Below are 23,270 nucleotides of genomic sequence, written 5' to 3'. Positions count from 1 at the left end.
TCCGTCATTAATGGGAATTATCTAAAGTAGACTAAGTGAAAATTTTGTCAGGTTTCAACAAAGTCTTCTGCTATTATTCCTTTTAGGAATGGAAGATGTCTTAAAAGGAGCTCAAGAACTTGACAACATCATCAAGCAAGGATACTTAGAGAAGAAAAGCAAAGGTATTGATCAGACCCAGAGAGAGCAGAACATTCCAGGAAGGGAAAAAGAAGAATAACTGATCAGGCACCCTCTCTGTGCCCAACACTGTGCTTGACAGGAGTCTAGTGGACTCTGTCACTCATTAAGTGATAAACGTAATGCAAAGAGGAAAGACAAGAAGTCTGGTGTTGTGGTGCTTAGACTGCAGAGTGATGGCCAGAATCTTTAGCAGACTGGGGGCTTCATCAGAATGAGGATTGGTTCATTTCTGCTCACCCCTATATTTGCAATGCCTACTACAAACAGCTGCTTAATAAAACTTGTTGAATGAATGAATGATATTTGCGTTCTCATCTCTCAGTGTGCTCCCATAGAAGTGAAACTGTTTTACTGAGAGTGCAGTTTTTATATCATGCATGAAGCAGCACACTTTCAAATTTCAGACAAGCCCAACTCTTGATCTTTATTTAAACTCATTCCATTAGAATAGGTACTATGAGGACTGAAGTCGCAGGATTCACACTCAATAGACAAAATTGGTTTAGCACAGGAAAAAAAGCCAATCTCATGGTCGTGGCCTGGAGTATCATTCTGGTTTGTTGAAAGCAACACCTACAGATATTGTGTAGAATTTGAAAAGAACAAGATGAGATTAGAACCTGAAAGCTATAAAGGAAGCTAGATAAAAAGACAGCTGGGAGGGCATAGAGCAGGCAACCCTGCTTAGAACCTGGACCTTAAATAGAGCTTGTCCTCTGGACTCTGAGTCAATATGGGATAACCTGTGGGAGTGAGAGGGAGGGTTTTACAGTCCATTAACCTGGGAAATAAAACAATAACACGCTGGACTGTGTGTTGTTGGATTTTACGGACTCTTCAGTGATTGTAGTTACCTGAATTTATGTCTCCTTCTGCTGTTCTGTGTAGATCATAGTTTCTTCGGGTCAGAGTGGCAGAAGCGATGGTGTGTTATCAGCAGAGGCTTCTTCTACTACTATGCTAATGAGAAAAGTAAGTGTTCTTCATTTGCACAGCAGCATCTCACTCCTGGATGCAAGCACTTCGTAAATCCTCAAGCACTTAGATCTCCAGAGAGCGGTCCTTAACTAACACCCATAAAGGGACATGCTTAGGAGAGAAAGAGGCTTGGGCAAATAATACCTTGCCTGGCACCAAAGACAGATGCCAATTTAGAATTTCCCCTTTAAACCCTAGGATGGTGTGGTCAATATATCAAACAGTTATCTTTTATTATAACTAATAATACAATATTTTTAAATTGAATGTTTTGGCATACTTTAGAAAAAAGAAACTTCAAACTCTTTGTAGGCATCCATAAGATAGCTAAAATATTGGGGGAGAGGTGGAGTTGGGATGTGGCTCAGCAGTAGAGTGCTTGCCTAGCATGCACAGGGCCCTGGCCAGTACCATAATAATAATAATAATAATAATAATAATAATAACTATAATTCATGGAAAAATTTAAACAGCTTAACAGTGGCCCAGAAGATGAATCCTAGAGTTCAGACTCTCTAAGAGCATGCTCCAAACTTTGAGCCCGGCTATTGGGAAATAATCCAGTGGACATCCCTAGAGCCATGGAGTGTTGAAACCCAAATGGTTGCTGTGCCCAAGAGACACCCTTCAGCCAGATGGCAGCAACAGCGAAGTGTTGACTCAGGCCAGAGGCAGTTCCTTAATGAGCCACCACTGACTCAGTCAAGCACAGCACTCATGAGCTATCCCTAGAAGACCTCTCATCCATGTTCAACATAGTTGCTTAGCTCACAAGAGAGAGAGGAGAGGATATAAGCACAATTTGAGGCAGCTACAAATAAACACGAGCTAAAAATTATTTTTGTAGACTAATGCAAACTTTCAAGTAAGGAATCCCGCTTGGTAGAGTTGGGCAGTCCCAGCAGTAATTTAGGAAGCAAGAGGGAGAGAGAGTAAATCAAGCATTCACTTGCAGGAGCTTCCTTGTGCCCTACCACCTTCATACAGGGGCCGGTGATAAAGCTACAAAGTAGAACTTTCTTTTTCCTTCCAATCATTTTCCATTTCTCCTGTTTCTCCTTTCTATATCTATTTCTTCTCCAGATGCCTAGGTATCCCGTCTAGGGAACAATCAAATACCTGCCCAGTTGCCTTTGGACTTCCTGCCATGTTTGGTAGGTACTAGCATAGCAGAAAGAGTGACCTGGAACCCTTAAGATCTGCCCTTGACTTTGTGGCAATTACCTCTCTCGGCCTCCCTGCCTGCAGCAGGTGTCCTTGACCTTTGTCTTCCATTCACCCTCCTGAGTTCCTCAGAACCCTCCCGTCCAAGGGTAAAGTGTGAAACCCTACTTGGCATTGATAGCAGCACACTTTGAAAACCCGAGGAACAAACCCCCTTGTCCTTTTGCCCACTGCCAACCAGCCCACTCTCAAATCCAGCAACCACAGTGCCTCCTCTGAATTCTAGGCACACGAGCCAGACAGGTGTTCTTTTCCTCGACCTAATAGGACATTTGGGCCATTGCAAAAAAATGCTCATCATTTCTCCTGCATTTAAACAGATGGTTGGCATATCTGAATATAAAGCCAGGTATCACGTCTGTTCATTCAGAATCCTTTATACTCACCGTGAAAGAGGTAGGGGTGGGGGGAAAACAAGAGCAAGAGGCTCAGAGACTTTTATTGACCATTTGGTCGTCAGGGTGAAATAAAATCTGGTGACCAAAGAAACAACAAAACATTTTAGTGGCCAGTTAGAACAAGGAAAGATACTTTAACAAAAAAGATTCTGGTGTCAAAAAGCAGTGCCGCATAGTTCCCTTCTCGCCAGTTACTTCTTATTGCGCCCAGGACAATTTCTTAGGAAGTATAGTGTTCATATGTTTTTTTTAGCTCAACCAGATGAGGAGATCCTTTTTTCTTCTTTTCTTTTCTTTATTAATTTTGTCATCCCACTACCTTCTTTATGTTGTCACCACCAAAAAAAAAAAAATTCTTAAGTAATTCATTTCACCTGATAGAGGGCACACCGCAGATACTGTCCTCTTTGTGTCCTGCCTGACATAAAATCTTTCTGAGCCACCTCCTCTTTGTCTGTTTCTAATATTTTATATTTAAAAAAAAAAAAAAAGGAGTGACAGGCAGGGAGTGTCCCTTTTCCTTCACTCGGGGTCCTTTTCTTCCTCCTCATCTAGTGATACTCAGTAGTCCTCTGCTTCTTTCCCAATTTGTCCTCTTGAAAGGAGGATGAAATACTGAGTTTTAATTATTCTCCCTCTAGCATAAATTCCCACCTGAGAAGCAGGGGCGGGAGAAGAGCAGTTTAGCCCAAATGCCACACAGAGCTTGGGAGGAGATTCCAGGACCTTATAATGCCCCTGTGCTGCTGTCCCTCCCCTCAATGTGAGCTCTGCCGGCCCTGATAATAATGTTTCAGCTCTGTAATAGCCTTCAAGAGCCTCACATTTACAGCCACACTCTCCCTACTGTAATAATTCCTTCTTTCTGTTATTATAGATCTCTTAACATTCTAATAAATTCTCTGTCTCTGTTGGACTCTTTTGGTAAAATAACCTTTCGTATTGCATTTCCCTAGCTTGGCAGTGATATCTGCCTGACTGTCGCAGTAGCCTCTTCTTAAGCTTCCCTAATAACCTTTCCTTGACTGTTGTGGTTCCTCGGGGATGTAACAGCTGTCTCTGTGCTTTTATTTCACATACCAGAGAAGATGCCTTCCCTTGGCGGTTGCATCTCTCTAGGGATACAGGGAGCTTTCCTGTCTTGCAGGCAAGCAACCCAAAGGGACGTTCCTCATTAAAGGCTACAGTGTCCGGATGGCCCCCCACCTACGAAGAGACTCCAAGAAAGAAGCCTGCTTTGAACTGACCTCCCAGGATAGGCGCAGCTATGAGGTAGGACAGTCTGAGGAGCTGGTGCTCCTCCTTAGAGCTATGGTTTCCTTCCCTGTTGCGTGTGAGCCACATTGGCTATGCTGGGTTCTCTTCTCTCTTTTCAGCAGCTAAGACCCTCTTTCTAGCCCTGTCCTCACCTTTGCTATGTCACAACCTCCCTTCCCTTCTGTTGCCACACTCCTCCTAGGCAGTGACTAAACTTGGCTTCTCTCTCTTCATCCCTCCCCTTCCTGGTCTCACCCTATAGGTGAGATTGCTGTTCACTGCAGCACACCATGGAAACCCTTATCACCGTCTCTGGTTTCATGGCTGTAATTCCCTTTCTTAGTTTTCAACCGATTATCTCTACTTCCTTCCGTGAAAGCCGGAAAAAGGAAACTCTAACTTAGACTGAAAAATTACTTGTTTTTTCATATTCATCTTGCTATCCAAAACAGCCCTTCTGTCTATGGATGCATTGCATATCTCTGGAAGGATATTTAAGATTTTAGTGACAGTGGTCACTGAGTAGTAAATAATGATAACCAAGAGGCTGGAAGACCTCATCAGAGCAAGAGCTCCTTCCTCGTTGTGTTCATTTGTATAAATTTTGAATCTTTACCTCATGTATTTACTACCCAATATAAAATTAGTTAAAATAATAAAATGGAAGATTATAGAGATATAGAGATTTTCTTTCACTAAAAATATTTTTTACATGTGTGTATATTATTTCCTACTTGGTAATTTTTATTTTATCAGTTTCACTAAAGCAATGTTAGCAAAACTTAAGCTAACTTATGAAAAAGAAAAAGCATACTAAAAGTAAATTATCAATTTAAGTAACCCTTTGACTCCTCCAGTTTTTCTCAGCATTCAACTTTTTCATATTTCTACAGTATCTTAACTCTTATTTGATTATATGACTTAGGTCTGTGTTATGTAATTTCTAGAATTTTTTAAAAACTTAAACTAAAACTTTTCTATGGAGTTCTTTATAAATGTCGTATAATACAAACATATGCATTGCATGTTTCTGAGTTGTTTTTATTATTAAATTCTGATGATACTGTATCCAGATAAAAGTTGATATGAAAATTCTAGGCTAATATCCCTAGAAAGTTTTTTTATAGACATGTGCTTTTTAAGAAACTAAGAATGAAGGGTCTATTAACATAAGTAGCATAAATAGGGCTGGGGTTGTAGCTCGGTGGTAGAGTGCTTGCCTAGCATGTGTGAGGCACTGGGTTTGATTCTCAGCACCATGTATAAATAAAATAAAGGTCCATTGACAACTAAAAAAAAAAAAAAATTATACAGGAACCTTTTTTTTTTTTTGGTACCAAGGATTGAACTCAGGGGCACTTGACCACTGAGCCACATCCCAACCCTATTTTGTATTTTATTTAGAGACAGGATCTCACTGAGTTGCTTAGTGCCTCACTTTTGCTGAGACTGGCTTTGAACATGCTATCCTCCTGCCTCAGCCTCCAGAGTTACTGGGATTACAGGTATATGCCGCCGTGCCTGACCAGGAACCCAAGTTTCTCATACAACATATATCTTTATCTTATCCTAATGGTTAGATAATTAAAATATTTTTCAGGAACAGTTATTTCAATTTGATTCATTTTTTTTTTAATCATGAAGGGGTGATACTTGACTGACCTGTTTTATGAATCAAAATGTAGTTTATTTACTTCTTCTTTTCTTTGGTCCATTGAATCCAGATCATTACTATGGTCTGTGGATTCTTCCTCTACCGTGTCCTTTTGATCTTTCCTTACTTATTCTCACAGCCCCCACAGTAGTTAAGTCCCTCTTGCTTCACCCAGAGGACTAAACAGCCTTCTAGTTGATCTTCTGTCTCCAAAGTTCTCTATGCCAATCCCTCCTACCCACACTATTGAAATAATCACCCTCTCCCTTTGCTAGAATGGATAGTAGCTTCCTGTTGCCTACATTTCAAGCCTGAACTGCTAGCACACAGACCCTTTTATCACTTCATCTCTGACCCTCGACTTCCGTCTGTAATTGTTCTCTAGTCAAGCTGGTCTGCCTGCCTTGCCCACGTGATGTTCTCATTCTACTCTTGCACAGTTACCCCCACCTGAAATGACCAACCCCCTCCACCGCTTTCCACCAACTCTTTCAAAACATCCAACCAGTCAGGTGTGGTGGTGCACACCGTAATCTCAACCATTTGGGAGATCACAAGTTTGAGGCCAGCCTCAGCAACTTAGTGAGACCCTGTCTCAAAATAAAAAATAAAAAAGGCCTCCAGTACCACAAAAATACATATAATTTTTTTTAATTCAGTCAAAACAGTTTTACTTCAGCAAGCCTCCCCGACCTACTCCTGGCAACAATAAATGCTCTCTGTCCACTCACAACAACAAGTTGTAGGCTGCGGGTGTAGCTCAGTGGTAGAGAATTTGCCTAGGATGTTCAAGGACTGGGTTCTGGCCCCAGCACTGAAAAGAAAAAAAAAAAAGTTCCCTATTATCAAATGCATTTACTTTATGGTATTCTCATCTCATGGACATATTGCTTTGCTTTTCCCCCACTCTGTAAATTTTTCTCAAATAAATGCCTGATGAAGGAATAGATAATCGAATAAATGAATGCACATGGACATAAAGTCTGGACTTAAAGAGCTGTAATCTCTGGGTATGCAAAATTGCTGATGAAAAAATGGTTTGAATTTAATACTCGGTCTTTTTCCTAAATATTAAACCAAAACAGAGAATCCTGAGCTTTAAAGTTGACTCTGAAACTCACAGATTACTTCCCCTGGGCTTCCTTACCAAGATGCTTGGAAATTTTAGTGAAGGTGATAAATTAATTTGCAATTTTTTTTCTCTAGTTTACAGCTACTAGTCCAGCTGAAGCCAGAGACTGGGTGGATCAAATAAGTTTCTTATTAAAGGGTAAGTGGTACTGTTTTGAAATACATAATACTTGAGTGGACCTGCAATTGAAGTTCTGTTGCATAAGTATCATCTAGAGGCTTCCATGTGTACTTTTTCTGCTTTCTCACCTCTACCCTCCTCACCATATGCCCTACATTTTAACAAAGAGTCCCGCGTATGAATCAGAAAGTAAGGAAATCATCAACCCGGGGATGACCTCTAATGTCATAGCTATCTACCTACAGATAGGCAAGTCTTAATAGTAATCTAAAACAGGAGAGCCTGAAAACCAACTCATCCCAATTCACTGCCTCCTAAAACCCCTTTCATTCTGGAAGGAGAATTCATCATGTCCAACTTAAAGTCATTCTAATTGCAAACAAGGTCCAAAATCTTCCCCTTTTTTCAGTCTTAGTGGGAAGCAGAAATCTAAACTAATCTAGGTGGTCATCAGAGACTTTGGACATTTAAAAACAAATTGTTGTTTCCCAAGCCACAAGAAAATGTTCCTTGCTTTGAGGTGGGAAGAGTCCTGCCTGAAGATATTAAATGACTGCTCTTAGAGTACCCTCTGCTGGCCAGCCTGCAGGCACAGCAGTAGCAGTGGCCCAAGAAGCCTTTCCTGGGATGGCGTGGCAGGTAGAAGTAGTCTACCTTGAGTGAGTCACCTGGCATCAGGTAACCCTCCTGTACCCTCATGGCAGGACCCTGCCTCATAGAAAGGCAGGAGAACCAACTTTGTACTTGGCCCAAGACACTGAGAGGAACACATCAACCTGAGAACACCAAGCCTTCTCTTCACAGATTTTATTCTAGTATAAGATTTTATTGTAGATAAGAAGGAGCTAGCACCCGAGCTTTAATTACAAGAATTGCCTGTTTTACTCAGTTATGCCTTTGCTATCACAAAAACAAACTATTGCATCCACCAGCAGCGTCACGTATAATAGACTGGAACTAGGCAAACATGAACATTGATGGCGAGACTACAGGGTACACTCTCATCTAGGTGCCTTGGATTTATGCGTGTAATATACCCCTAAGTGTGTAAACCTCAATAAAACTCAAAGCAGCTTTATTGAGCTGTACCCTGTGGTACTTTCAGAATCCCACATTGAAGAAATTATTCATTCCATTTTATTTTAAAACAAACAAAATAATAACATATGGTTTAAGCCACAAATGTGTCTTTGATCCTTTTCTCATATGAAGTGGCACCAGAATTCAGATGAAAATTGTTGCAAAATCTTTATTAAAAGCCTAATCAAGCCAAACAGTTTTATTGTGTTTTGAAATGAACATCGGATGTTTCTCCATCCTTCCCTTCCCCAGAGGCTGCTGACTGTACTCGCCCATCCTGCCGGGGCCCCTCAGCAAGGTTGCAGAGAGCACTCTGTGCTACTCAGAGAATGAGCCTTCCCAGTTCCCCATCAAAATAAAAACCAATCTCCCTCCCCTGCCCTGGTGCTCCCCAGTGCTGTAATGGCCCAACATCCTCTACTCAGTGACCCACTTTAAGGTCAGCCAGACTGTACAGTTGCCAAAGGACATGGTAACTGCTCTGTACAGCCATTCCATTTGGTCTCCGATGGCTGTTATATTTCACCATACCCCATTTGGTTTCCTCTTCAACTTTTGCTCATTTTTTTTTTCTCTCCACAAACAAACTTGTCTGAAATTCTGCAGTGAGATAACTGGGGAGATGGGCTTCCGACAGCTAGGACATCCTACAGAAGAAGCCACCATGGAGGCCCCGGTTCTGTGTGCCATGGAGAACCGCAGGCCATCACTCACGCGTCCAGTTTTCTAGTTGACGAGCAGTGCGTGGCGCGCTGGCATTTCCTCTTCTGGCCTATTTTCTTCCCTTCACCTCGTGTTCTCATTCACACACCCATACTGTTCAGGGCTGCTTCATCCTGATCAAGTTTTATTGCAAGGAAGGATTTATGTTGATGGTTTAAACCTGAAGCAGTGCTGGTCTGGCCTTTTCTGTAGATTTCCTGCCACCAAAGCCCACATTAGAAATAACAGCACTTAACCTAGTGTTTCATTTTCTTTTGACATGTTTTATTTTCCTCCCTCCCTCTCCTTCCTCTTTCCTTCCCTGCCTTCCTCTTTTCTTTTGCTCCCAACCTTGATTCATTCCCATCTTTGCCCTGACAGATCTGAGCTCCTTAACCATCCCATATGAAGAAGAGGAAGAGGAAGAGGAAGGAGAAGAGGAAGAGGAGACGTATGATGATATTGATGGTTTCGACTCTCCAAATTCTGGTTCCCAGAGCAGACCCATCCTCTTGCCTGGGAGTGTGGGGATAAAAGATCCTGCAGAGGAGAAGGAAGAGGATATTTATGAAGTCTTACCAGGTGAGAAATTCCATCTCCTAATTATATCCCCCTTGTTTCAGAAACTACACCTGGTGGAAGAATATAACTTTGAAAACTCCTAAGGAAGCCAAATCTAAACTTCACCCTCCGAAGGAGAGAATGTAGGGAAACTTCTGATTCTCAAGCTCTTCTAGAGCCTCTGCCTTGCTCTGGGACAAGATGAGTCTGATCAAGGAGTGTCTCATCTGTGCCACATGAGGTCATCTATCATATGCATCAACAAAGTCCAAGGGTTCAAGAATACCCATGTTGGTGTTCATGGTTTACCATGAGTTTTGGGGTTAGTCATCAAAATCCTCTGGTTTCAACATCTTTTCTGTGGCATTGTAAGAGTGACAGAAAGTTGCCTCCAAAGTATGAAGGATATAAATGCTAGTCTGAAATGTATAAATGCTAACCAACCTTTTGTGCAATGCAGTAAAACCCTGCCAGCACAACTCATTATTACCTAGAAACAAATCACAACTCTTCAGAATAAGCCTGACGTGTATCTCCTCTGCCCACCAGTACAGCAGCTCTGTGCTGTAGATCACTTTCTGTCCAAAGGCAGGATAAGTGGCATCTCAGAAAATGTAGAGTCATCATTGCTTCCACAGAGCCACTTCTGGTGGGGATCGGCAGCTGGCGAACAGTGCAGAGCACAGTGGGGGTCAGACTATGGAACACCAAAGCCTGAGCCTTTTAATTGTGAGGTAGTTAGACCACAGGAATGCTGAATCTTCAAGTCCATTCAGAAAGAGGCTTCCTGTGGAAATTTGCCAGTGCTCTGCTAAGAAATTCAAGTTAAGCCTAAATTTATAGCAGTTTAAACCTCCATCCCAAATGAACCTAGGAACTAAGGTGAATCTAACACTCAGGCCTCTGAAGACAGGGCTAGTTGCTAAAAGCATCATCCACAGGCAACACATTTCAAGGCTTCCTCAGAAGAGGATCCAATCCTCTCAACTCTGCATTCTGCCTCCATCTCTTCCCTAGGACAGAAGCCATGTCATTGTCCCCTGCGTCAAGGAGCAGGGCTGTGGCTACACATCCCCACCAAGGAAAGCCTGCTTCTTCTCCTACTACTTCCAACCTCTGCCAGTCCCCACTTCCCCAGCCTTTTTTTGTTGTTGTTGTGTTTTATTATGCAAATGATATCTTGGTTGAGGTCGAGCCATTTCTTGTGTCTGAAGTTAAAAAAAAATGATAATTTCCTCAGCAAGTCATCGTCGTTAATGAAGTTTTACAAAAACAGATACAACCAAAGGAAAATAAAATTTCACAGGTGATAAATTTTTCCAATTTCCCTGGCAGAATTCGATAGGATTGTTAAATTAAGAGTGAAGGTGTCTGTTAGAAAGCAACGAGCAGTGATGGGTAATTTTATAGAGTGGAAAATTGAATCAAATTGCTACATTAAAACACAGCTCCTCTGAGAATCTTCCCTTTCACAGCCTGCTCCATTGCAACAGCAGGGTGCAGAAATGGATCTAATTCACAACACTCCCTAAAAGGAGATGCACTCCCCAACTTGGCCAGGATCTTCCTAGTGAGCTCACATTCTGCTCACTCCTGCCCAGACTCAGGAAAAGGCCAGGTGACACTCCACTTTTGGTTACAGCTGTGGAAGAGTGCTCTGGGAAAACCTCCCTGAACCACTCAGCTTTCTGGGGTGCAATGGAAGGGCCTTTTATGCAGCTTGGGTAGTTCTCGAAAGAGCCAGGGAAGAGGCTTAGAGATACAGAGCTAAGAAAGCAAAGGGAAAGAGGCCTCAGAAAAATAAGATGAATTTGGACTTAAATCTCCACCTTGCCCCAGATGGGGGCAATGAATGTATAACTGACTTCTCCTGCCATGATCTCCTGCCTCTTAAACTCCTACCCTCAGTCACTGTGGCACTGCCAAGATATCTGGGCATTACTTTAAAATTCTCACCATTTGAGTATTGGCATGGATGCAAGGACATGGAGACTAGTCTGCCATCTCAAGCCACTAACTCTGAATCCACAACTACTTTCCACTGGGAGTGAGGAAAGCCACACAGTAGGAAAGCCAGGGTCTCTTTCTGCAGGTTAGGGAAACAGCAGCTAACTTGTCTGTGTTTCCAAAGGACAATGCTATAGCCAGCCAACAGTTTCTTTCCCCAAAGCCCCTATTCATCAGAGTCCTTAGAGACAGCACCCAAGGTGGGGTATGTGGACATTTAAATATGATCTGAATATTGCAACCACGAATCCCCATCACCCAGCTTCCTTTCCACTCCATTCTTGTTGCTTCAGAAATGGATTTGAGTTTTGCATGTTCTGCATCACTGTTCCTGAGGAACTTAGAGGGAAAGTGTGGGGCCTAACAGTGTCTCCCCTCTGCCACCACCTCACAAGACCACCTACGGAGCAGAGGCATATGAAAGACAGCACGGCACTGCAGGTGCAAAGCTGGCTGTATGTCACCATGGATCTGTGCTGCTGCCTGCTCTCTGTGAGGCCTCGGGCAAGTTACCTGCCCTCTCTAACTGTCACCCTTATAAAATGGAAAAAACAATGGTAGCTATCCTGGAGGGATGTGGTGAAGAGTCTGGAACTGACATGTGTAAAACCCTTAGCACAAGGTCCTGGCATGTCGGGAGCCCTCAGTAAATGCTGGCTACTATTAACCTGGTGACATTTAAAACTGATAAGAACAGATACTACACTTGATCTTGGCCAAAAGGCTGAGAAGCGATCTGGTGGTGTTTACAACTCCAAAAGCTGGGCGATGGCGGGGTCCCTGCCCTCACCAACTAGACCTGAGACAGTCCAGTTGGGCATTTGCAGCTATGTGTACGAAGCAGGTGAAATTGAAAATCCTGAGCAGATGGAATGTGGAGCGCACCTTCTGCTCAGGCCCATTTTTACTGCGAGGCCAGGTGCTAGGTGGAGGGACAGCCGATGGTAACGTCGGATTGTGCTAACGCTGCAAACCCATCAATAGTCAAATGACTTGGGCCTCTCATTCGTTTCATTATAACAGGTAAATGTGCTTTGTGAGGGATACGAAGCATTGGTGATTCTGCTAATTCTCTTCTTTGGAATGGGACCTACACAAGCCTTCATTTTTTTTTTTTTTTTTTTTTTTTTGCGGTGCTGGGGGTTGAACCCAGGGCCTTGTGCTTACAAGACAAGCACTCTACTGACTGAGCTATCTCCCCAGCCCTCCTCTTTTATTTTTATTTTTTCTTTCTGTGTGGTGCTGGGGAATGAACTCAGGGCCCCAAACATGCCAGGCAAGTGCTTTCCCACTGAACCACATCCCAGCCCCTTGAGCTTTCACTGTGTCTATGGGGAAAGCCAGGTAGGTGAGATCCTTCCAGAGTGTCATCAAGGTGGGCTTCCTAGTAGAGAGGAAAGAGTACAGATCATATACCAAGTTAATAAAAATTTTAAAAAATTTTGTTTCCTGATCAAAATAATGTATGGGTCATCAAATTAAATGCACCGAATCACATTAATCATGAAATAATTAGCATTTCCTACACAGCTAGCATTCTTGTTCCCAAGAGGGAAAACCATAGCACTCAAGGTTTTCAACCAGACCACAGAAATGTTAGTCCTGGAAAATGCTGTTTCAAGGTTGGTATCCACTGGGATTTCTGAACATCCGTGTTGAGCATCTGGGGGCCCTTGATTTTTAGGATCTCATTTGCAGTAGATTAAACTTCAGGGAACTACCACAAAGAAATGTTAAAGCCGTGTGCAGAAAATGGGAGGCTTTTCTGAATCCTTTCTTATATCCTCTGAAGTTATTTTGCAGGCCAAAACAGGCCCATTTCCATGATTCAAGATCCCATAAAAGGACAGCTATTATCAGGTTTCTTTTTATCTGGGGTCTTAAGACTGGAAGCCAGGAAGGTACCTGAGACCACTGAAGAGCTGTAACTGGGGCCTTGTAGCAGCTACAGCAGCAACAGAATCCAGCTGTGTTCTCTAGAGAGATTTCAGAAGAGCAAACAGAAAGAAAAACGAAGGGCCCTCCCTGGGAATTTCTATGCACATTCTGAAGCTGTCCGCACCGCCCCAGGGGGTTATTATAGACCCAGAAACCAGATTGCTTTATAATAAAGCATATAACTGGGTTTTTTGTTTTGTTTTGTTTTTTTTTTAATTAGAGTCAAATGGAAACAAAAATGCTGTGGAATTATTTTTCCCCCTGTACACTTGTCCAGACTCATAGGAAGGAGAAATGGTGATAGAGAGCCAAAGGAAGAAAGAAAACACACTGAGACCAAAAACACAAAGTTCATGATGAGTCACCCTGTCACCAGCCTCCTTCAAGCCCCCTGGCTGTTTCTCTCTGTCATTGCCCTGCACACCTAGCCCCACCCACAAGGGGCTGAAAGGCCTGGCCAACTGGAACCATGCTGTGCCTTTTACCTAGACTGCCCGCACCCATTTCAACCTATGAAATCTACATATTCTGCTCAGATGGCTCCTGCTCAGTGATCCCCTCCCAGACACTCAACTGACATAAAGCTTTCAGTTCTTATCACAGTGACTTGTAGTCATGTCTTTATCCCCAGTTAATAGGTGCTCAGTTATTATTTGCAAAATTAAATTCAGTACATTTCGAGTGTTGCCGTGAGCACAGATTGAGTTTAATATCTTATATATCAGGAGCACACTGGGCCGGAGATGTGGCTCAGTGGTAGAGCGCTTGCCAGGCACACGCAAGGCCCCGAGTTCAATCCCCAACACCAAAACCGTGCACGCACACACACGCAATCATTCCACAGAGATAGGATGCAGGTATTTTGAGATAACAGTTGAGATTACCTGATATGCCACAGAGGATTAAATGTGTTATTAGCCTCTTGCTTGTTTTTTGCGGGGAGGGGTTTTTTGGTTTTGTTTAGTTTCGCAGGACTGGGGATTGACGCCAGGAGCACTCTACCGCTGAGCTACATCCCCAGTCCTTTTTACTTTTTTATTTTGAGACAGGGTCTTATTAAGTTGCCTACGCTGGTCTCACACTTGCAACCCTCCTGCCTCAGCCTCCTGAGTTGCTGGAATTACAGGCATGTACCACTCAGTTTTATTAGAGGCTCCTCACCCAGCTTTCTTGCTTGTTTTTTTTTATATTATCCAAAGAGGTACGACAGCATCCATGAATAGCCATGTCTTGTGCACACCATGAAGCGGTGTGTGATCACTTTTCTGCTTTTTTTCCCCTTTGCACTTTCGGTCTCTGTGTGTTTGTCACATCTGTCGCCAAAGCACCTTGACATCTGGTTGCACATTGGTAGAACTGCCATTTTTTGGGCTTTTTGTCACTTTGCTTGGTTGGGGAGAAATGATCTTCCCTCTTTCTGGGTTAGTCATTTTTTAAATGTTATTCTTTCTGATATTGTTTTAGCCGATGTCAGAGGCGTATCAGAGGAGCACTTTAGAAAGGAGCCAGGTGTCGTGAGAAGCTGGCTCCTCTCTGTCCCTCCTTGGTGGATTCAGTGTCCTGTTCTTCTCAGCCTCTCATTAGTGTCCCTGACATAGTGCCAAGAATGTTGATTGAAATCGACTCTCCGGATACTGATGCTCATTTGCGATGCCCCACGGTTCTCTTACATGTTCACACAGTTAACAGAATCTTCTTCAACTGTTTTCCCAATTGAGATGAGATATTTGGGAATCAAGTAGAGCATTTAATGTAATAAGTGGGCAGTAATCTTCAGAGGTTAATTTGTTTAAAACCTATGTAAGGTTGGGGTCCCTTATGCCCTGTTAGGAGCAAGGACCATTATAATCTATTACTGTTTAAAGTTGAGTTAGCACATAAATTTTAATTCTCTCTTAAATGAAGATATATTTCAGTGGATGTAATGCTAAAATGCCTAATAATATTCTTATAAAGAAGTTCAATGAGCTCTCTAGCCTAAAAAATATTTTTCAAAGTAGTCTTTTAAAATAAAGCCCCACCTTACAGATGAACAAAAATGAGCAATTTAGCTGTCTAACCTACCCCCGTTTTCAAGCAGAAAGACTTATTTTGGTTTTTGGGTGGTTTTTTGTTTGTTTGTTTTGTTTTTTGTTTTGTTTTTGTTTTTGTTTTCCTGTTGCCATATAATCAGTTGTCTCGACTTTGGAGCTTGAAAGACGCCAGTTGGGTTTCACAGAAGGGTCCTAGATAAATGGTACACATCTCTATACGGTGTCCTCTGAAGCCAGGAAGGGACAGAGGGGTGTGCTTTTCACAACCAGCTTCAGAAGGTGCTTTCCTTCACTAGGAGACAGTGCCCCATCCTCAGTCTCCCAAAGACCCCAGAGGCACAGCCACTGTTCCATCAATTGCAAGGCTTCTTGACTTGGGCCCACTTTCAGCCACCCGGGAAGGACAACGCTAGATAGAACAGATGTGGGGATTGGAGCTTCCCCCTGCACATCCATCACTGTGGAGCTTAGTAATGGTGGTGAATGATATATAAGCTCCTGGCCAGCATTTTTCTTTCTTTCTAGGTGACTCCAAAGGTGCAATGGAAATCAGAGTATCTGGTCTGAAATTGAACTACACAAAACAGATTTCTATTTTTTCCCATTTTTTGTATCCTGACTAGATTAAGGGCTGTTACCTGAAAGGATAAAGGAATCGAGTTTTACTTTTCATTTTTATCATTGCAAATACATTTACATTCTCCTTTTTTACAAATGCAAAGAGCAGGCAAGCCACTTTCAATAATTTATTTTAAAATCAATGCTAATGAGGTTATGTCTCGTCAGTAGCCGAGTTTTACAATAAAGTCTGATTTATTTAGAAAAGATCTTTGGTGTAGCTTCCCATCTAATGGTGGTGGGAAGGAGGTGGAGTAGCAGGCTCAGTGACCCTCCAACTTCGGATCCAATTTGTAATTCACAGCGGAGATCTGACCCAATTTACATTGATTAGAATTGGGAGGAAGAGACAGCTGCGTGCAGACAGCAGAGGTAGAATAAACCCTCTCTGCAAAAGTGCCTAAGCACAGCAAATTATTGGTCTCTGTGATTGAGTTGTTTGATATCAGCAAAAGAGATGCACTCTGTCCAAATTATTGGGTGTCTCTAAAATAGGAGGTACTAACTCTTGCACTAATGTCCTTAGTCCTGTAAAACTAGCCCTGTGTCAAAAAGGAAAAGCATCGGAGCAGAGGAAGGAAGGAAGTGGAGGAAGTAATGAGAAGACGATGTGCAAAGAATGATGTTTAATGTGATTTATTTCACTGCGATCTGTTTCCTGTATTTGATTTTGCTCCTCCATTATCTCACATCTTTGTTCCTCGTGTGGGGCGCTGGGGAGCACTACAGGTGGGAAGGTGGAAGTCCATGGTGCTGGACTTCTGAGAATTTTTGAATCAAAGTGCTCCTTCCCCCATAGCATCCTCCAGGGCAGGTGTGTGTGTGTGTGTGTGTGTGTGTGTGTGTGTGTGTGTGTAAATCTTGGCACCAGGTAACTTACATTCCCAGAGTATCACTCTCTTAATTTTTAATTTTTGCAAGGCACAATATCATTTTTCACATGAAATCTGTTACTTTTTAATGTCGTAACATATTTTATGCTGTTTCTCTTACCTTTGAGTTTGTGATTTCTTCCCCCACCCCAGTCAGTCTGACATACCAAAACTCTAAACCTTACATTTAAAAAATAAATAAAAGGAAATGTCCCCAGGATATCGCCTCAAAGTTTCCATTTGGTGGCATAACTGTAGAGAAGCAAGAGAAGCAAGTGCCAGAAGACCTAGAAAGAGAAAGGAAAGGACATGCAGTCAGGAGAAACCATGTATTCAGCCTTCAAGACATAGCTCATCATGTCCTTTCCACCACATCCGCACGCACATACGTGCGAGGTCGGGCAGGGAGGAAAAGAACAATGGGTGCATTTTTGTTTATTTGGCCCCACCTATAAAATAACTAAATGTGATTCTGGCATGGATACTTTCTTTTTAAAGGCCCAGTTCCTGTTGTATCAAGTAGTATGAAGCCTGAGATGAAACAGGTTAATGAGGGTTAGAAACTTAGGCCAATCATGTTGTGACTTCAGCCATATAAACACTTGACTGGAGTTAGACACTATCATTGACTTAGAACCCATTGTGAATCTACAGCAATTAATTAAAAGACCATTCCAACTGCCCTCAGGAGCTTATACTCTAATGAATAAGGCAGGCTGAATAAAAACAGTAAAAAAAAAATAACTATAAGCCCCAAGTACTAAAAACATAAAATTATGTACATGACCAGCCTCCGCTACAGCTGAACAAATATAGATACATTAAGAACTAATTAATCACAAAGGGTTTAAACATCCACTTCCAATCTCTCTCCCTCTCTCTCTCTCTCTCTCTCTGTATCTCTCTCTCTCTCTCTCTCACACACACACACACACACACATACACACCACTTCCTAACTCTGGAGTGCCTAAAACCAGGCCGAATGCTTGCATGGAGATAAGAAATTTGGAAGAGAATTCCAGAAAGAAAGGAGATATGAGGTTTGAGAGGAAAGGATTAGATTCTAGTAATAGTAGTCAATAATCCCCAGGATTGTAAGCCCCGTAAGGGCAGGGACCCCAACAGCCTTATCTGTTGCTTGCCTCCAGTTCCTGTTGCAGCACCCTGCACATAGTAAGCACTTCAAAATGTTTGTGAAGGAATGGAAGCAGAGGGAAAGAGGACAGGGCCTGTTTGAAGGTGAGAGAGATTTTTAAAAAGAAAAAGAGAACACAGTAATTAAACTTTCCTTAAACAAGAGAGCATGATAGACTAAGAGAAATGCAACCCCTTCGGTATAAAGAGCATGAGACTGCACCGTACTGACTGCTAATGCTGATCGTTTGTCCCCTCAGAAGAAGAGCATGATCTAGAAGAGGATGAACGTGGCACTCGGCAAAAAGGAGGTATAAGAAAGAGCACATAGATGCACAGCATGGGGTGGGACATTCCGGCCTGCACTCACTAGTGAATAGGGTACTGGTATATGACCCCAGAAGCCCCAAATAAAATGACCAGACAGGGATATACCTTAACTTTAAAAACAGCCACCCATTCACTTTAATTAATGTTCCCAGGATCACTAAGATTTATCTGAGAGGGGGTGGGAAGCCAAACCAGATATTTATTTTTTCCTATCAGTATTTCTTAAATCAGTACAGTGAAAATAGAATTGCCTCATCTCTAAGAGATCGCAGGATTGAGAATGGAAAGAATGGAAATGTCTCCTCTCTGAGAGGCCCAGAGATTGCAAGTTCAGAGGGGAATGGAAATGTGTCAGATCTGAAAAGTGAACATGGGGTGAAGGATAGAATTGCTTGGTGATGCTGACTTCTGATGGCCTGGTTTGATTCCAGGCACATTTGGAAATGAATATGTAACAGGTTTGTTGAATACAAAATTACATCTTATTCATCCCAGACTGTTAACCATGCTTCAGGCTGTTAGCAAGCCCATCCCTTCTAAGGTCAGGTGCCCCTGGAAGCCTCCTTAAAAGGACCAAGGACCTATTCCTTCATTGTCAGTAAAGGAATGCTGCCTGTTGCCAGCACCACCTCAAGGACATTCATTCCATCAGCAGAGCCCGAATCAGGACTGATTTAGATACTAGCTGATTTTTTTCTTGGAGTCTAGGAAAATTTTAAGCTTCAGAAGTTCTTTCTCTTTCCCTCCCTGCTTCCTCTCCATTTCTCTGATCTTACCTTTTTCCCATTCTCCTCTTTTCTCCTTTCCTTCTGCCTTTCCTTCTCTTTCTTATCCATTTGGGAAAGCCCCTTTTTTATTTTCTACAGGAAGTGAACCTAAAAGGATTTATTGAAGCCGGCACATACCTGTAATCCCAGCTACTGATAGCTGAGACAGGAAGATCACAAGTTCAAGTCCAGCCTCAGCAATGTAACAAGACCCTGTCTCAAAATAAATAAAAAGGGCAAGAAATGTAGCTCATGACCATTAACATATGAAATTAAATCCACTCACTGTTTTCTACTTGCTGTTCAGAATTCCAACAGAAAATCTGTTCCGACTAACCCGTGTCCCATACAAGTCTTTTCTCAACCAATTTCCATCACTGGAGTGGAGAAGAAACACTCAATATGGACAGGTTGGGCAGAATAACTGTAAGCTTCCTATGGTCAGCATTATATTAAACTCCATTCAGCAACCATCGGTCTTCTGGCAAAATCTAAAATTCAGTTTTGAACTTCTCCATCATCTCATTTTCTTCTTATGCCTTGCTCTCTCTAAGGCTCTATCTGGGAAGTGAGAGGAAGATTTATTTCTTAATTGTCCCAACAGGTATAATTCAAGTAGGTTTAAAAAAAAGAAGACCCTTTTGTTCCTCATGCTTGCCTCCAATAGGTGTTGTTAAAGTACAGCAAGCTCTAAATATGTTTCTATGGTTTACACTTCCCACCACTTATAATGATTAGTGACTCAGTGATTAAAAAACAGGAGGACTTTTCGCTCTCTCTGCAGAATCTGAGGCAGGAATTTTTATTATTTGTGTTTACTTATTTATTTATTGAATTTATAGACTGCCTTTTCTCCAAAGGAGCTATAGAAACGGCAACAAATATGTAACATCCAGATGTCATTGCTTAGTTTTATAACAGTAAGACAGCGAGGTCTGGGGGAAGGGCAGGCAGCCTCCACCAAGGCATTTAAAAGGCAGAGAGCTCTGGGCCAGTCTGAATTCTTAGGTCATAGACACACTACATAAGTTTGCTTCATTTACTTTTTCTCGGGTGTTATATTTACCTTTTGGAGCAGGATAAAAACATTTTAAGCAAATTGGCCTTCCTCCTCTTCCTTTTCACCTAAAAGAAACTATGGTTAGCAGGATTACCTTTAAAATCTAAGTACTTTTCTCCACCATCCACGGTTCCTGTCCCTAGAATGCTATGCTTTTCGCTGATGGAACTGCTAACATTTCAAGGCCTAGATCTTATCAGAAGGGGGAGGAGGGAAGGAATTCAGTTTATCCTTATTGAGTGTTAATGACCCTGTAAGATGCAATTTCTTTTATTTTATTCTGTTACCTAGAAAATCTATCACAGCCTTGTAGTATTGATTGTTCAATCTATAAAGAGCTCTGTTTACAGCATGACTGTTAGTAACAGGGTTATTTTAATGAGTGACTCTTCAACACCTCAGATTTTCAGTAAAGTCCAACCCATCAGCCGAACAGTGTAACGCTCAGGGTCTTGGTGACGAGAGCTTATCTCCCTTCCTCATCATGAAAAGGTAATGTCCAGGTAACCAAAAATAAAACTCCTTCATGCTGTGTGTACCATGTCAACTAAAAAGCAGCTCTGGAAATCATCTGTAGATACCTCAGGTCCCTGACCAAGGAAACCCCTGAAACAGGTATTAATTGTTGCTTTTCCTCTGAAATTGTGGGCAAACTTTAAGCCAAAGAGAGATAGACCACACTATTGTGGTCTCATAAGCATTCAGTAATTTCAGGAAGGCAGAAAATGGTTGCCTATAAGAATTTTATCTGGGAGGTCCTCTGAGGGCCCACTTTAAAATCTACCTGTGGAGAATTGTTGACCAAAGAAACAAGGATGCCTTGCAGGTCTTACTTTAAACCCCCTTTTTTTTGGTAGGGTTGTGGGGTACCAGGGATTTGGCCCAGGGGCATTTTACTGCTGAGCTCTATCCCCAGCCCTTTTTTAAAATATTTTACTTAGAGACAGGGTCTTGCCAAGTTGCTTAGGGCCTCGCTAAGTTGCTGAGGCTGGCTTTGAACTGGTCATCCTCCTGCTTCAGCCTCCGGAGCCACTTGGATTACAGGCGTGCCCTGCTGTGCCCAGCCTGAAATCCATTTCTTTTGCTTTTCTATTTTTTTTTCAGGTGTCAAAGGATCTTTTATTTATTTTTATGTGGTGCTGAGTATTGAACCCAGGGCCTCACACATGCCAGGCAAGCACTCTACCACTGAGCCACAACCCCAGCCCCCTGAAACCCATTTCTTAACACCAACCATGAGTTGATCTTCAACCAGCTAAAATTTCGACCTCTGTAAAAGGAGCAAATGAGGTGAAAAATCAAGGCTCTGTAAGCGTTCCCTACTTCCAAATAGAACTTATAACATTAAGGAGCATAATAATTTCAGAACTCAAGATTTAAGAGCTCTGAAAATAAGTAAACAATACTGAAAATATGCAAAAGGTTCTCTTCCTGCTCTGGTGCCATAGTCGATGGAGCTTGGTGAATTTGTTCATACCTTTCTTCTAAAATAGTTAATAAAGGGCTGGGGAGATAGCTCAGTTGGTAGAGTGCTTGCCTTGCAAGCACAAGGCCCTGGGTTCAATCTCCAGCACCGCAAAATAAAATAAAATAGTTAATAAAGTATCAGAGTCTACTGGACTGGAGAGAACGAGGTGGCCTTTCTGGCCTGGTCTAGAGAACATTTCCAACAGCTTCCAATGGATCCCTGTATTGGCTTTTTTGTCCAAGCCTCATGGTGCCATGCTCTGATAGGATTGGCTTTCATCTGCCTTCTCCATTTTCTCTCTTTTCTATAATTTAAATGGTTGTGCCCAGTGTCAGGTCCCATTGACACACTCCTTTTACTCATTAAGGAAACGCAAATAACGCGCTGACCTGACTTTAGTCTCTTTTGCCCAGTCACAGCTTGCATTCTGGAGCTACCCAATGTCCCTTAAAAAAAAGGCGAACTCGGGAAGGAACACTGTCAGCTTCTGCTGTCCCTAAAGAAGGGGAGAGGCAGAGAGGTGTCCTGGTCCTTTGACCTTTGACTTTAGTACTTTGCACATCCTGAAGTTTAATTTTCATGAACTCTGTCAATAGTAGCACCAATTTGGCCTCAGTTGCCGAAGAAATGACTATTATCAGTTACAAAGAACTTGACCTGGGCTAGGGTTGTGGCTTAGTGGCAGAGCACTTGCCTAGCATGCATAAAGCACTGGGTTCGATTCTCAGCACCACATATAAATAAATAAATAAAACAAAGGTCCATCCACAACTAATGAAAACATTAAAAAAAAAAAAAAAAAAGATAAAAGAAAAGAACTTGGCCTGTAGCCACAAATGCCTTGCAATAAATACCTGTAAAAGAGGAAAATAATTGCATTTCTTCTTGAGGAGGGAGGTACAGGGGACTGAACCCAGGGTCATAACTACTGAGCCACATTCCCAGTCCTTTTTATTTTTGTTATTTTGAGATAGGGCCTCAGTAAGGTGCTTAGGGCCTTGCTAAATGCTGAGACTGACCTTGAACTTGCATTCCTCCTGCCTCAGCCTCCTGAGCCACGTGTGAGCCAGCCACCATGCCATGCTACAATACTATTTCTTTTTTAACCTGGTCTTCTGCTGTTCTTCCTTTGACATTTTGTTTGCTTGGAACTTAGCTTCCCTTACATGAGATAAAGAAAATAAGATGCTCCCCCCAACAGACACATGCACTTTTTTTTTCCTCTGGAGAAAGTCCTTCTCAGCTTTGCTAGCAATTTAAATGCAGTGATCATACCCATTAGCTTCTCTATCATTGTAATTGTTGTTAATTGTTATAACTGTTTTAGTTATTAGTGGTGTCATTATTGCTCTAGGTCCTCTGTCTGTTTTATGCTGAATATATTAGTGCTTTGCTTTTGAATTACCAGGCTTTATTTAGTGCAGAGTTACGTTTTTTGGAGAGACATTGAGAAATGCTGGCATTAAGCTTTATTCTTTTGTTTTTCATTCCAAATGGACAGACTGGAAAAAAATAATTAGATAGAATAATGTCCTCAAAATGAGAATGAGGATGTTTTGAATTAATTAAATGGTCAGAATGCTGCACCATTTCTGATCTCAGGCTGCTGCCAGAGTCATATAAACTAAAGGAACCTAAATGCAGCCCACAGAGGGGAGCCAGCTCCCGAGCTCTCAATTCCTTCCACTACTCTAAAGAAGTCAAAGTGTCCACATGCATTCACCCGTTTGTAGGATAAGCTGGGCAAGTTTAG

The 23,270-nt window shown here is 42.1% G+C and overlaps 1 protein-coding gene and 1 pseudogene across 1 annotated transcript in view; one reads left to right on the top strand and one right to left on the bottom strand.

Moving 5' to 3' along the window:
- The window catches only part of Skap1 (src kinase associated phosphoprotein 1), a 270,445-nt gene that overhangs the window by 221,231 nt on the left and 25,944 nt on the right, over nucleotides 1–23,270 (top strand). Inside the window, exons 6-11 of the mRNA XM_047546439.1 lie at nucleotides 87–164; nucleotides 1,072–1,155; nucleotides 3,931–4,055; nucleotides 6,901–6,964; nucleotides 9,110–9,310; nucleotides 18,153–18,203. Of these exons, the coding sequence (XP_047402395.1) occupies nucleotides 87–164; nucleotides 1,072–1,155; nucleotides 3,931–4,055; nucleotides 6,901–6,964; nucleotides 9,110–9,310; nucleotides 18,153–18,203 (603 nt within the window). The remainder of the gene's footprint in view (nucleotides 1–86; nucleotides 165–1,071; nucleotides 1,156–3,930; nucleotides 4,056–6,900; nucleotides 6,965–9,109; nucleotides 9,311–18,152; nucleotides 18,204–23,270) is intronic.
- On the bottom strand, nucleotides 11,878–12,032 carry LOC124981594 (uncharacterized; annotated as a pseudogene).

The sequence above is a fragment of the Sciurus carolinensis genome, chromosome 3, assembly GCF_902686445.1.
Source record: "Sciurus carolinensis chromosome 3, mSciCar1.2, whole genome shotgun sequence".
NCBI classification, from domain to species: Eukaryota; Metazoa; Chordata; class Mammalia; order Rodentia; family Sciuridae; genus Sciurus; species Sciurus carolinensis.
Note: the sequence above shows the minus strand (reverse complement) of the source record. Positions and strands in the feature narration are given on the sequence as shown.